The sequence below is a fragment of the Ranitomeya imitator genome, chromosome 2 (assembly GCF_032444005.1).
Source record: "Ranitomeya imitator isolate aRanImi1 chromosome 2, aRanImi1.pri, whole genome shotgun sequence".
NCBI classification, from domain to species: domain Eukaryota; kingdom Metazoa; phylum Chordata; class Amphibia; order Anura; family Dendrobatidae; genus Ranitomeya; species Ranitomeya imitator.
The window spans coordinates 398,271,526-398,287,617 of record NC_091283.1 but is presented as its reverse complement, the minus strand read 5'-3'; the positions used below and the strand labels follow the sequence as shown (position 1 = coordinate 398,287,617).

General features: G+C 46.4%; 1 protein-coding gene across 9 annotated transcripts in view; it reads left to right on the top strand.

Annotated features, from left to right (window-relative positions):
- Positions 1-16,092, top strand: part of B3GNTL1 (UDP-GlcNAc:betaGal beta-1,3-N-acetylglucosaminyltransferase like 1) — a 292,250-nt gene that overhangs the window by 198,554 nt on the left and 77,604 nt on the right. For 7 of the 9 annotated variants that reach the window (XR_011318300.1, XM_069750606.1, XM_069750603.1 and 4 more), the window contains 2 exons: positions 1,921-1,989; positions 7,501-7,575. Coding sequence is in view for 8 of the 9 variants with exons in the window: in XM_069750606.1 (XP_069606707.1) it covers positions 1,921-1,989; positions 7,501-7,575 (144 nt within the window). In the remaining variant the exon portion in view is untranslated. The remainder of the gene's footprint in view (positions 1-1,920; positions 1,990-7,500; positions 7,576-16,092) is intronic. The other 2 variants (XM_069750604.1, XM_069750607.1) reach the window with 1 other exon arrangement.

Here is a 16,092-nt window from a genome sequence, read left to right as displayed (position 1 = left end):
ATAAAAAAACAGACAATGCGATTTTCTGGATTTTTTTTCTCAGTTTGTCTCCCATAGTTGAGGTCTACCTATGATGTAAATTACAGGCGCCTCTCATCTTTTTAAGTCGTGGAACTTGCACTATTGCTGACTGACTAAATACTTTTTTGCCCCACTGTATATAATTGTCTAAGGGTCACTTCCGTCTGTCTGTCTGTTCTTCTGTCACGGTTATTCATTCGCTGATTGGTCTCGGCGGCTGCCTGTTATGGCTGCCGCGACCAGTCAGCGACGAACGATTGGTCTCGGCAGCTGCCTGTCATGGCTGCCGCGACCAATGAGCGACGGGCACAGTCCAATTAGTTCCTCCCCTACTCCCCTGCACTCACTGCCCGGCGCCCGCTCCGTAATCTCCTCCACTCACCGCTCACACAGGGTTAATGGCAGCGGTAACGGCCCGCAATGTAACGCACTCCGTTACCGCTGTTATTAACCCTGTGTGTCCCCAACTATTTACTATTGATGCTGCCTATGCAACATCAATAGTAAAAATAGGTCATGTTAAAAATAATAATAATAAAAAATACCTGCTATACTCACTCTCCGCCGCCTTTCCCGCTCCTCGCCACGCTCCCCGGACCGCTCCATTGCAAGCGGCAGCTTCCGCTCCCGTCCCAGCGCTGGTGTGCGACAAGGACCTGCCGTGACGTCACGGTCATGTGACCGCGACGTCATCATAGGTCCTGCTCACACCAGCCCTGGGACCACAAGCTGCCGCTTGCAATGGAGCGATCCCGGGAGCGTGGCGAGGAGCGAGAAAGGCGGCAGAGGGTAAGTATAGCAGGACTTCAACGGGCCTTCGGAAGGTGAGTATATGTTTTTTTTTTTAAGTCTCTATACTACGTGGCTCTGTGCTGGCCAATATACTACGTGGCTGGGCAATATACTACATCGCTGGGCAATATACTACGTGGACATGCATATTCTAGAATACCCGGTGCGTTAGAATCGGGCCGCCATCTAGTGAGTAAAGAAAAAGCTATCATTCATATTCTTTGAAAAAAGGCCAAGAAAGCAAAAATTCTCCCTGGGGTATGCAAACTTTTGAGCACAACTTTACATGACATTCAGTACTGATCCTGAGATACATCCTGTATTATACTCCAGAGCTGCACTCACTATTCTGCTGGTGCAGTTACTGTGTACATACATTACATTACTTATCCTGTACTAATCCTAAGTTATATCCTGTATTATACCCCAGAGCTGCACTCACTATTCTGCTGGTGCAGTCACTGTGTACATACATTACATTACTTATCCTGAGTTACCTCCTGTGTTATGCCCTAGAGCTGCACTCACTATTCTGCTGGTACAGTCACTGTGTACATACATTACGTATCCTGTACTGATCCTGAATTACATCCTGTATTATACTCCAGAGCTGCACTCACTATTCTGCTGGTGCAGTTACTGTGTACATACATTACATTACGTATCCTGTACTGATCCTGAATTACATCCTGTATTACACCCCAGAGCTGCACTCACTGTTCTGCTGGTGCAGTCACTGTGTACATACCTTACATTACTTATCCCGTACTGAACCTGAGTTACTTCCTTTATTATACTCCAGAGCTGCACTCACTATTCTGCTGGTGCAGTCACTGTGTATATGCATTGAATTACTTATCCTGTACTGATCCTGAGTTTCCTCCTGCATTATTCTCCAGAGCTGCACTCACTATTCTGCTGGTACAGTCACTGTGTACATACATTACGTATCCTGTACTGATCCTGAGTCACATTCTGTATTTATACCCCAGAGCTGCACTCACTATTCCTCCACATTTTATATTAGTGTCAGTGTCACCTGCTGGTCAGGAGGAGGTACTTTGATGATTTGTTGTGCTGATTATTTTGGTTATTTTATGTCTTTAGGTTGTTGCTTTTTGTGATGTTGACGTCAAAAAAATTTCCAAAGGTTTCTACACATTCGAAGAATCTGAGGTGAGAGATGAGAAACTTTGTAGCAATACTACCACTCCCAGCATCTTTGTTAAAGCTCAACATTTGCCCCTCAACATCGGCGTTTGCCCCTCATTGTCAGCGATTGAGCCATTGTCACCTCTCGCACACATTATCAGCTCTCGCACACATTGTCAGCGCTCAATTCCTATTGTCAGATCTCGCACACATTGTCAGCGCTCAATCCCTATTGTCAGATCTCACACACATTGTCAACGCTCAATCCCTATTGTCAGCACTCGCGCACATTGTCAGCGCTCGTGCACATTGTCAGCTCTCGCGTACATTGTCACCGCTCGTGCACATTGTCAGCTCTCGCACACATTGTCAGCGCTCGACCCTATTGTCGGCGCTCGCACACATTGTCGGCGCTCGCACACATTGTCGGCGCTCGCACACATTGTCGGCGCTCGCACACATTGTCAGCTCTCGCACACATTGTCAGCGCTCAACCCCATTGTCAGTGCTCGCACACATTGTCAGTGCTCGCACACATTGTCAGTGCTCAATCCCTATTGTCAGCTATTGCACACATTGTCAGCTCTCAATCCCTATTGTCAGTTCTTGCACACATTGTCAGCGCTCGCACACATTGTTAGCGCTTGCTCCTATTATCAGCGCTCGCACACATTGTCAGAGCTCGCACACATTGTCATTGCTCACACACATTGTCAGTGCTTGACCCCACTGTCACCGCTCACACACATCCTCTGCTCTCGCACACATTTTCTGCTCTCGCACACATTGTCAGTGCTCGCATTCATTGCCAGCGCTCGCACACTTTGTCAGCTTTCGCACCCGTTATCCGCGCTCGCACACATTGTCAGTGCTTGACCCCTTTGTCACCGCTCACACACATCCTCTGCTCTCGCACACATTGTCAGCGCTCGCATTCATTGCCAGCGCTCACACACTTTGTCAGCTTTCGCACCCGTTATCAGCGCTTGCACACATTGTCATTGCTTGACCCCATTGCCACCGCTCACACACATTCTCTGCTCTCGCGCACATTCTCAGCGCTCGCATTCATTTGTCAGCTTTCGCCCCCATTGTCAGCGCTCGCACACATTGTCATTGCTCGCACACATTGTCAGCGCTCACACACATTGTCACCGCTCACACACATTGTCACCGCTCACACACATTGTCAGTGCTCGCACCCATTGTCAGCGCTCGCACACATTCTCATTGCTCGCACACATTCTCATTGCTCGCACACATTCTCATTGCTTGCACGCATTGTCAGCGCTCACACACATTGTCACCGCTCACACACATTGTCAGTGCCCGCACCCATTGTCAGCGCTCGCATACATTCTCTGCTCTAACACACATTGTCAGTTCTCGCATTTATTCCAGCGTTCGCACACTTTGTCAGCTTTCACCCCCGTTGTCAGCGCTCACACACATTGTCATTGCTCGCACACATTGTCAGTGCTTGCACACATTGTCAGAGATCAATCCCTATTGTCAGAGTTCGCACACATTGTCAGTTCTTGACCCCATTGTCACCGCTCACAGACATTGTCAGCGCTCACATTCATTGTCATTGCTCGCACACATTCAGCGCTCAATTCCTGTAGTCAACGCTCGCACACGTTGTCAGCGCTCACACACATTGTCAGCCCTCACACACATTCTCTGCTCTCAAACACATTGTTAGTCCTCGCACCCATTGTCATCGATCCCATACATTCTTTGCTCTCGCGCACATTGTTAGCACTCGCATTCATTCCAGCGCTCGCACACATTGTCATTGCTCGCATGCATTGTCATTGCTCGCACGCAGTCAGCGCTCGCACACATTGTCACCACTCAATCCCTATTGTCAGCTCTCGCACACATTGTCACCGCTCGCACACATTGTCAGCGCTCACACACATTCTCTGCTCTCGCACACATTGTCAGCGCTCAATCCCTATTGTCAGCGCTCGCACACATTGTCACCGCTCGCACACATTCTCTGGTCTCGCACACATTGTCAGCGCTCAATCCCTATTGTCAGTGCTCGCACACATTGTCAGCGCTCGCACACATTGTCAGCGCTCGCATTCATTCCAGCGCTCGCACACTTTGTCAGCTTTCGCCCCCGTTGTCAGCGCTCGCACACATTGTCATTGCTTGCACGCATTGTCATTGCTCGCACGCATTGGCAGCACTCGCCCCCTACCCCTCCATTTGAGCAGCAATATCTGGATTATATCATGGAGAAGACTGATGACATCACCCTAAGAATGTGAATAGAGCACGGTGACAGCAAAGCACAACATGGAGTCAGACTGCTGCCTGTGCGGCACTATGCTTTACACTTCAGCTCTGCTCTATCAGGGTACAACTGTGATCTGTGACCCCAGCCTGAGTGCATAGTCTGTTGGAGCATGGAGTACTGTTAAATCCACTCATCTCATTAAAGACTAAGGCTATGTGCACACGATGCTGATTTTGCTGCGGGTCCGCAGCAGTTTCACATGAGTTTACAGTACAATGTAAACCTATGGGAAACCGAAAACGCAGTGCCCATGCTGCCAAAAAAAGCGCGTAAAGGCAGCGGTTTACATTCCCCAGCATGTGCGGAATCTGCAGCGGTTTTACACCTGCTCCATAATAGAAAACCGCAGGTGTAAAACCGCAGTGGAATCCGCACAAAAAACGCGGTAAATCCGCTATAAATCCGCAGGAAAAACGCAGTGTTTTTGTCCTGCGGATTTATCAAATCCGCTGCGGAAAAATACGCAGTGGACCATTCTACGTGTGCACATAGCCTAAAGCTACTCTTTTGTCACTCTCTTCCCTGCTCTACACTGCAGCTGTCCTCCATCAGTGATTCCAGCCTAGCTACACTGACTAGGTCAGACGTCTCCATGCTTTATAGTGCCTTCCTGCACCAGTAAGCCACAGAGCATGTGAACAGTGACTGTCCTGGCCACAGCTGTGGCTTAATGGAGCAGTGACGCATGTAAAGCATAGCGACATTGTAGAGCATTCAATCGTCTGAGCCTTCTGATGAGAGCGTACCTCCCACACTGATAGGCAATGTAGCTACGCTGGAATTACTGATCATAGTTGTGTACTGATGAAGGACAGCTGCAGTGTAAAGTATAGGAGAAACATAAATCAGTAGCCTGAGCTGCTGATGAGAGGTGGATTTCAGACTTCCTCAAGCTCCAGTAGACAATGCAGCTAACCTGAAGTCGCTGTGCATAGTTGTGGCATAGAGCAGTGATGCAGTATAAAGTATGGGGCAGTATACAGCAGGAAGAGATTTCAGCCCTGTAATGAGACAGGGTGAATTTGTAAGACGGTACAAGACAATGTCACTGTTCATACCTGCTGATCAGAGGAGAAGAGATGCAGGGTGAGGCAGGGCTGAACGGGAAGAAGAGACGGAATGGATTGCTCTATCAGGCTCCAATAGACCATGCAACTAAGCTGGAGCCATTGCTTACTGGAGCAGAAAGACAGTGTAATGTATGGGGGCAATATAGAATGGACAGAAGTCTGATACCTATAGTGAGACGTCAAACTCCTATAGACAATGCAGCTGGGACCGATCATAGATGTGTCCCAATGGAGAGCTGCTGCAGTGTAAAGCATGGAAGAGAGAAAAAGCGGTAGCTTCAGCCTCTGATTAGGTAGTACAGTTGTGGCGAAAAGTATTGACACCCCTGCAATTCTGTCAGATAATACTCAGTTTCTTCCTGAAAATGATTGCAAACACAAATTATTTGGTATTATTATCTTCATTTAATTTGTCTTAAATGAAAAAACACAAAAAGAATTGTCCTAAAGCCAAATTGGATATAATTCCACACCAAACATAAAAAAGGGGGTGGACAAAAGTATTAGCACTGTTCGAAAAATCATGTGATGCTTCTCTAATTTGTGTAATTAACAGCACCTGTAACTTACCTGTGGCACCTAACAGGTGTTGGCAATAACTAAATCACACTTGCAGCCAGTTGAAATGGATTAAAGTTGACTCAACCTCTGTCCTGTGTTCTTGTGTGTGAGGACTTGAGAAACCAAATTGTGAGGAAACATGAGCAATCTCAAGGCTACAAGTCCATCTCCAAAGACCTGAATGTTCCTGTGTCTACCGTGCGCAGTGTCATCAAGAAGTTTAAAGCCCATGGCACTGTGGCTAACCTCCCTAGATGTGGACGGAGAAGAAAAATTGACAAGAGATTTCAACGCAAAATTGTGCGGATGTTGGATAAAGAACCTCGACTAACATCCAACCAAGTTCAAGCTGCCCTGCAGTCCGAGGGTACAACAGTGTCAACCCGTACTATTCGTCGGCATCTGAATGAAAAGGGACTGTATGGTAGGAGACCCAGGAAGACCCCACTTCTTACCCCGAGACATAAAAAAGCCAGGCTGGAGTTTGCCAAGACTTACCTGAAAAAGCCTAAAACGTTTTGGAAGAATGTTCTCTGGTCAGATGAGACAAAAGTAGAGCTTTTTGGGCAAAGGCATCAACATAGAGTTTACAGGAGAAAAAAAGAGGCATTCAAAGAAAAGAACACGGTCCCTACAGTCAAACATGGCGGAGGCTCCCTGATGTTTTGGGGTTGCTTTGCTGCCTCTGGCACTGGACTGCTTGACCGTGTGCATGGCATTATGAAGTCTGAAGACTACCAACAAATTTTGCAGCATAATGTAGGGCCCAGTGTGAGAAAGCTGGGTCTCCCTCAGAGGTCATAGGTCTTCCAGCAGGACAATGACCCAAAACACACTTCAAAAAGCACTAGAAAATGGTTTGAGAGAAAGCACTGGAGACTTCTAAGGTGGCCAGCAATGAGTCCAGACCTGAATCCCATAGAACACCTGTGGAGAGATCTAAAAATGGCAGTTTGGAGAAGGCACCCTTCAAATATCAGGGACCTGGAGCAGTTTGCCAAAGAAGAATGGTCTAAAATACCAGCAGAGCATTGTAACAAACTCATTGATGGTTACCGGAAGCGGTTGGTCGCAGTTATTTTGGCTAAAGGTTGCGCAACCAAGTATTAGGCTGAGGGTGCCAACACTTTTGTCTGGCCCATTTTTGGAGTTTTGTGTGAAATGATCAATGTTTTGCTTTTTGCTTCATTCTCTTTTGTGTTTTTCATTTAAGACAAATTAAATGAAGATAATAATACCAAAGAATTTGTGTTTGCAATCATTTTCAGGAAGAAACTGAGTATTATCTGACAGAATTGCAGGGGTGTCAATACTTTTGGCCACAACTGTAGGTGGATTCCAAACATCTTTAGACCCCAATAAACAATTTGTCTATTTATGTTGTTGTAGAGTAGTGATGCAGTGTAAAGCATTAGGGCAATATGGAACGGACAAATGGGATAGGTATCTCAGACTGAGTCACTCATCATAGCTGTGTTCTAATGGAGGACAGCTGCAGTGTAAAGCATGGGTGAGAGATGGTTTTCTGGCTCCAGTAGACAGCACAGCGCAGCCGACATTGTGGCACATGTAATTCCTGCTTCTTTCTTACAGGAGCACCCGAAGCCCCGGATCCCAGTCCTGCACTTCTCTGAAGCCAAACCCCCATTTATCATCTGTGTTAAATTGGTGAGTGATCCCGAGGAACGTCCTGTAGTGACCGTCTGTATCATTATGTGTGGAGTGGCTGACATCAGCGAGGTAATAGCTCAGGAGCCATGACTTCTGGCAGCTCACATCTGTACTTTGAGTTGCTGCTGTTCCTCATGGCAGGCTGTGCGGGGGGGTCCTCCAACATTCAAGATGGAAGAGAGGCGACGGGACTTGTATGCAAGGGGTTAACCCACGGAGGTGCTGATTATAGACCCCAGACATGGCCGTTATGGCCGCCTCCTCAGATGTGGTCGGGGAGCAGCCGCCCCAGTGCTATAGAAATACTTCACAGGCAGCAAATCTAAAGAATCGTAAACCCAACAAAAGACCCGCAGATCTGCTGCTCCGAAGCCACATGAGGCGGGGGGTCCACCCTGAACCCCACCCCGCTATTTATAGAAGGCTCCCCACATCTTACGCTGCGGCCACGCTCCCTGCACGCTCCTCTCATGTGGTCACATTCATGTATCCGAATAATAAAATAGCACTCACCTGTAGGGGGCGACCTCAGGCGCCGGCCGCAGTCCAGTGTACGGGGTCTGCTGGAAGTGCTGGAGTTACCACGTTTTGTTTTATTGTGTATACAGCTCCTATGTAGAATTATGCATCTCCATAATTACAGATTACACCCAGAACCATGATGACCTAATGCATCCTAATGGCCGTAGTATCTAGATTTTTCCCAGAAGTCGCCACATGATCGCCGTGCTGCCCTCGCTTTCCCTTATGAAGGGTTAACTCCAGCTGGTGGTTAGGCTCCTTTCACACTAGCGTCGGAATCTCCCCGTCGCAATGCGTCGGGGAGAGATTCCGACGCTAGCGTTTGCTGCCTTGCACAATGGGTGCAGCGGATGCATTTCTCCGGCGCATCCGCTGCCCCATTGTAAGGTGCGGGGAGGTGGGGGTGGAGTTCCGGCCGCGCATGCGCGGTCGGAAAAAGCGGTCCGTCAGGAGAAAAAAACGTTACATGTAGCGTTTTTTCTTCCGACGGTCCGCAAAAGCACGACGCATCCGTCGCTCGACGGATGCGACGTGTGGCAATCCGTCGCAAATGCGTCGTCAATGCAAGTCTATGGGGAAAAAACGCATCCTGCAAGCACTTTTGCAGGATGCGTTTTTTCTGCAAAACGACGCATTGTGACGGATTGCAGAAAACGCTAGTGTGAAAGTAGCCTTAGGATCTCTGTAGCCTTTCACCAGATTCTTTACAGACCCTATAAAGAAGAGAATAAAGCCGGGATTCAGGAGCTACAAGCGAGAGAGGCTGCAGGTGTTACTTTTGGTGTATTAATGACTTGAAGGAACGTGCTTCACGTGGCAGCAGTAGATTGGCGCCTTCAATATTCTAATATTCACCTTGTTTTTTTATTTACCCTTCTGTATTTGCTTGCTCTGGGGTCGCCATGGTAGCAGCAGTAGACTTTTCATCATGTGACCTCCAGTCCTGTCAATGTGTTCTTCTGATTGGTTGATGCTACCATGACAACCCCAGAGCAAGCGCAATGGGTACAGAAAACTCCACGTGGTGCAAAGGAAACAAAAAACACCCATGTTGTGCTCCTGTTTCAAGATCTCTGCTTGCTATCAGTGAGTCATGTAAATATTCTTGAGGCTTGACTTTACCTGTCACAGCTGAGGGTTTGTAACCGTTATATCCAGTCTACACAATCGCCTGGATTACCTTAAAAAAAAAAAATAAAACAGATACATTTTAGTGCACTGATACATTGTAACAGACTCATCACTGGAGACAAATTTGTGCTGGTGATAATTGTGATGTTAGGGTACAACTGTAGCAAACCCTCAGCTCTGAAAAGTGTTGGATCAGAACAGGTATTGTATGCAAATTAGATTGTTCACATTCATTGACAGCAATCAGATATCTTAAATATCAGAAATCTAATATGTAAAGCTGAATGTATGTGTGTGTGTGTGTATGTATGTCCGGGATTGGCATCTGCACCGTCGCAGCTACAGCCACAAAATTTTGCACAGTCACACGTCTGGACCCAGAGAGCGTCATAGGCTATGTTGTGAGGCGAAATTTTAACCCCGCGCGTTCCAATTCACCAAACAATTTTGCCCCTATCTACATAATGGGGAAAAAGTGAAAGGAAAAGTGTTGGAGGCGTCGCAGCTACAGCCACAAAATTTTGCACAGTCACACGTCTGGACCCCAAGAGCATCATAGGCTATGTTGTGAGGTGAAATTTTAACCCCGCGCTTTCCAATTAACCAAACAATTTTGCCCCTATCTATATAATGGGGAAAAGTGTTGGAGGCAAATTAACAGCTGCCAGATGTGAACAAAGGGGACTTAAAGAATGAGAGCGATGACGCAAAAGAGTATATACCGTACAGTTGCTAAGGTGTGACTCCGACATGGGATACTCACCACACACACACAAAATGCGCCACACACTACCACGTGCTTGAACACATATTACCCTCAGCACACATTTCACCACACATACACCAACCTCGCCACATAAAAGTCGCCGCTCATAACTCGCCACGCGCAAAACTCGCCACATGCAAAAACTAGGCTCACGCAAAACTCGCCACAAGTGCAAAACTCACCTCATGGAAAACTCGCCACACGCAAAACTTGCACACGTGGAAAAATTGCCACATGCACAAAACTTGCAACACATGCAAAAGTTGCCTCACACAAAACTTGCACATACTCAAAACGCACCACACATAAAACTCGCCACACGCAAAACTCACCATGCGCAAAACTTGCTGCACACAACTTGCTACACTAACCTGTCACATGCAACTTGACACACAAAAAGTTGCTACACGCATGTTGCCACACAAAACTCATCTCACAAAAGTCGCTACATGCATGTCACCACACGCAACTCAACACACACAACTTGACAAACGAAACTCGCCCTAAAACACACACAAGTCTGGTATTATCCTTCAAAAATAAAAATCTGATTAATAAGCAGACAAACTACAAGAGCAACAAATGTACCATATAGGAAATACGGCAGCGATCAGTCACATGACCTGTCTATTATGTGTATGTGTGAGCTAATATATACTGCCAGGGGGAGGGCTTCCTGTTGGCTGGGGAGATGACACACAGGTATATACTATATAGAGGAGGAGATGACATTCAGGTACATACTATATACATGAGGAGATGACATACAGGTATATACTATACACAGGAGGAGATGACACACAGGTATATACTATATACAGGAGGAGATGACATACAGGTATATGCTATATATAGAAGATGACATACAGGTATATACTATATACAGGAGGAGATGACACACAGATATATACTATATACAGGGGAGATGACACACAGGTATATACTATATACAGGAGGAGATGACATGCAGGTATATACTATATATAGAAGGAGATGACATACAGGTATATACTATATATAGGAGGAGATGACATACAGGTATATACTATATACAGGGGAGATGACACACAGCAGGTACATACTATATACAGGGGAGATGACATACAGGTATATACTATATACAGGAGATGACATACAGGTGTATACTATATATAAGGGAGATGACAAACGTATATACTGAGGTGAAAATGAAAAGGTGTGAGTGCAAAATGAGAGGAGTGAGGGAAAATAGTGGAGTGATCGGAAAATGACAGATGTGAGGTCGAAATGACAAGTGTTAGGGGGGAATGAGAGGAGTGAGGGAGAAAATGAGAGATGTGAGGGGGAAAATGAAAGATGTGATTGGGAAAATGAGAGGCGTGATGGGAAAATAAGAGAAGTGAGGTGCTCTAACTAACCACAGATATTTACTATGCCCAGGCAACGCCGGGCTCTTCAGCTAGTCTAATATATAAAGCTGAATGTATGTGTGTATGTCCGGGATTGGCGTCTGCACCAGCCACAAAATTTTGCAGTCACACGTTTGGACCCCGAGAGCGTCATAGGCTATGTTGTGAGGCGAAATTTTAACCCTGCGCGTTCCAATTCACCAAACAATTTTGCCCCTATTTACATAATGGGGAAAAAGTGAAAGGAAAAGTGTTGGAGGCAAATTGACAGCTGCCAGATGTGAACAAGGGGGACTTAAAGAATGAGAGCGATGGCGCCAAAGAGTATATACCGTACAGTTGCTAAGGTGGGGCCCCGACATGGGATACTCACCACACACGGGGATATGAACACACACACAAAATGCGCCACACACTACCACGTGCTTGAACACATATACCACCCTCAGCACACATTTCACCACACATACACCAACCTCGCCACATAAAAGTCGAAACACAAAAGTCGCCGCTCAAAACTCGCCACATGTAAAACTAGGTTCACGCAAAACTCGCCACATGCAAAACTAGGTTCACGCAAAACTCGCCACACGTGCAAAACTCACCTTATGGAAAACTCGCCACACGCAAAACTTGCACACGCGGAAAAATTGGCCCATGCACAAAAGTTGCAACACATGCAAAACTTGCCTCACACAAAACTTGCACATACTCAAAACGCACCACACATAAAACTCGCCACGCGCAAAACTTGCTGCACACAACTTGCTACACTAACCTCTCACATGCAACTCGACACACAAAAAGTTGCTATACGCATGCCACACAAAACTCATCTCACAAAAGTCGCTACATGCATGTCGCCACATGCAACTCAATACACACAACTTGACACATGAAACTTGTCCTAAAACACACACAAGTCTCGTATTATCCTTCAAAAATAAAAATCTAATTAATAAGCAGACAAACTACAAGAGCAATAAATGTACCATATAGGAAATACGGCAGCTGTCAGTCACATGACCTGTCTATTCTGTGTATGTGTGAGCTAATATATACTGCCAGGGGGGAGGGCTTCCTGTTGGCTGGGGATTTATCAGGCTGCTAATTTAGCTTACAAATACTGAGGTAAAAATACTGACCAAATAACGTGTGAACGCGGTCTAATACAGGAGGAGATGACATACAGATATATACTATATACAGGAGAGATGACACGCAGGTATATACTATATACAGTAGGAGATGACACACAGGTATATACTATATACAGGAGGAGATGACACAAAGGTATATATCATATGCAGGAGGAGATGACACACTGGCATATACTATATACAGGGGAGATGACATGTGTTATGTTTGCTAATGACAGGTGTTATGAAGGCAATCCAGAAACACAGTGTGCTTAGCGATCAGAGCGCACACAGTGATCTGACAAATACCCAAAAATACAAGAACGAGCTCTGAGACGTGGAAACTCTGTAGACTGCACACCTGATCCTATCCTAAACACAACTAAAAGCGGCTGTGGATTGCGCCTAACAACTACCTAGGCAACTCGGCACAGCCTAAGAAACTAGCTAGCCTGAAGATAGAAAAATAGGCCTGACTTGCCCCAGAGAAATTCCCCAAAGGAAAAGGCAGCCCCCCACATATAATGACTGTGAGTAAGATGAAAAGACAAAACGTAGGGATGAAATAGATTCAGCAAAGTGGGGCCCGATATTCTAGGACAGAGCGAGGACAGTAAAGCGAACTTTGCAGTCTACAAAAAACCCTAAAGCAAAACCACGCAAAGGGGGCAAAAAAACCCACCGTGCCGAACTAACGGCACGGCGGTACACCCTTTGCGTCTCAGAGCTTCCAGCAAAACAAAAGACAAGCTGGACAGAAAAAAAGCAACAAAAAAGCAAAAAGCACTTAGCTATACAGAGCAGCAGGTCACAGGAACAATCAGGAGAAGCTCAGATCCAACACTGAAACATTGACAAGGAGCAAGGATAGCAGCATCAGGCGGAGTTAAGTAATGAAGCAGTTAACGAGCTCACCAGAACACCTGAGGGAGGAAGCTCAGAAGCTGCAGTACCACTTGTGACCACAGGAGTGAATTCAGCCACAGAATTCACAACAGTACCCCCCCCTTGAGGAGGGGTCACCGAACCCTCACCAGAGCCCCCAGGCCGACCAGGATGAGCCGCATGAAAGGCACGAACAAGATCGGAAGCATGAACATCAGAGGCAAAAACCCAGGAATTATCTTCCTGAGCATAACCCTTCCATTTAACCAGATACTGGAGTTTCCGTCTAGAAACACGAGAATCCAAAATCTTCTCCACAATATACTCCAATTCCCCCTCCACCAAAACCGGGGCAGGAGGCACAACAGATGGAACCATAGGTGCCACGTATCTCCGCAACAACGACCTATGGAATACATTATGTATGGAAAAGGAGTCTGGGAGGGTCAAACGAAAAGACACAGGATTGAGAACCTCAGAAATCCTATACGGACCAATAAAACGAGGTTTAAATTTAGGAGAGGAAACCTTCATAGGAATATGACGAGAAGATAACCAAACCAGATCCCCAACACGAAGTCGGGGACCCACACGGCGTCTGCGATTAGCGAAAAGTTGAGCTTTCTCCTGGGACAAGATCAAATTGTCCACTACCTGAGTCCAGATCTGCTGCAACCTATCCACCACAGAATCCACACCAGGACAGTCCGAAGACTCAACCTGTCCTGAAGAGAAACGAGGATGGAACCCAGAATTGCAAAAAAATTGAGAAACCAAGGTAGCCGAGCTGGCCCGATTATTAAGGGCGAACTCAGCCAACGGCAAAAAGGACACCCAATCATCCTGGTCTGCAGAAACAAAACATCTCAGATATGTTTCCAAGGTCTGATTGGTTCGTTCGGTCTGGCCATTAGTCTGAGGATGGAAAGCCGAGGAAAAGGATAGGTCAATGCCCATCCTACCACAAAAGGCTCGCCAAAACCTTGAAACAAACTGGGAACCTCTGTCAGAAACAATATTCTCAGGAATGCCATGCAACCGAACCACATGCTGAAAGAACAAAGGTACCAAATCAGAGGAGGAAGGCAATTTAGCCAAGGGCACCAGATGGACCATTTTAGAAAAGCGATCACAGACCACCCAAATGACTGACATCTTTTGAGAAACGGGAAGGTCAGAAATGAAATCCATCGAAATATGTGTCCAAGGCCTCTTTGGGACCGGCAAGGGCAAAAGCAACCCACTGGCACGAGAACAGCAGGGCTTAGCCCTAGCACAAATCCCACAGGACTGCACAAAAGTACGTACATCCCGTGACAGAGATGGCCACCAGAAGGATCTAGCCACTAACTCTCTGGTACCAAAGATTCCAGGATGACTAGCCAACACCGAACAATGAAGTTCAGAGATAAGTTTATTAGTCCACCTATCAGGGACGAACAGTTTCTCTGCTGGACAACGATCAGGTTTATTCGCCTGAAATTTTTGCAGCACCCGCCGCAAATCAGGGGAGATGGCAGACACAATGACTCCTTCCTTGAGGATACCCGCTGGCTCAGATAAACCCGGAGAGTCGGGCACAAAACTCCTAGACAGAGCATCCGCCTTCACATTTTTAGAGCCCGGAAGGTACGAAATCACAAAGTCGAAGCGGGCAAAAAATAACGACCAACTGGCCTGTCTAGGATTCAAGCGCTTGGCAGACTCGAGATAAGTCAAGTTCTTATGATCAGTCAATACCACCACGCGATGCTTAGCTCCTTCAAGCCAATGACGCCACTCCTCGAATGCCCACTTCATGGCCAGCAACTCTCGATTGCCCACATCATAATTACGCTCAGCGGGCGAAAACTTCCTGGAAAAGAAAGCACATGGTTTCATCACTGAGCAATCAGAACCTCTCTGTGACAAAACCGCCCCTGCTCCAATCTCAGAAGCATCAACCTCGACCTGGAACGGAAGAGAAACATCTGGCTGACACAACACAGGGGCAGAACAAAAACGACGCTTCAACTCCTGAAAAGCTTCCACAGCAGCAGAAGACCAATTAACCAAATCAGCACCCTTCTTGGTCAAATCGGTCAATGGTTTGGCAATGCTAGAAAAATTACAGATGAAGCGACGATAAAAATTAGCAAAGCCCAGGAACTTTTGCAGACTTTTCAGAGATGTCGGCTGAATCCAATCCTGGATGGCTTGGACCTTAACTGGATCCATCTCGATAGTAGAAGGGGTAAATATGAACCCCAAAAATGAAACTTTCTGCACACCGAAGAGACACTTTGATCCCTTCACAAACAAAGAGTTAGCACGCAGGACCTGAAAAACCATTCTGACCTGCTTCACATGAGACTCCCAATCATCTGAGAAGATCAAAATGTCATCCAAGTAAACAATCAGGAATTTATCCAGATATTCACGGAAGATGTCATGCATAAAAGACTGAAACACAGATGGAGCATTGGCAAGTCCGAACGGCATCACTAGATACTCAAAATGACCCTCGGGCGTATTGAATGCAGTTTTCCATTCATCTCCTTGCCTGATTCTCACCAGATTATACGCACCACGAAGATCTATCTTAGTGAACCAACTAGCCCCCTTAATCCGAGCAAACAAGTCAGATTACAATGGCAAGGGATACTGAAATTTAACAGTGATCTTATTAAGAAGGCGGTAATCA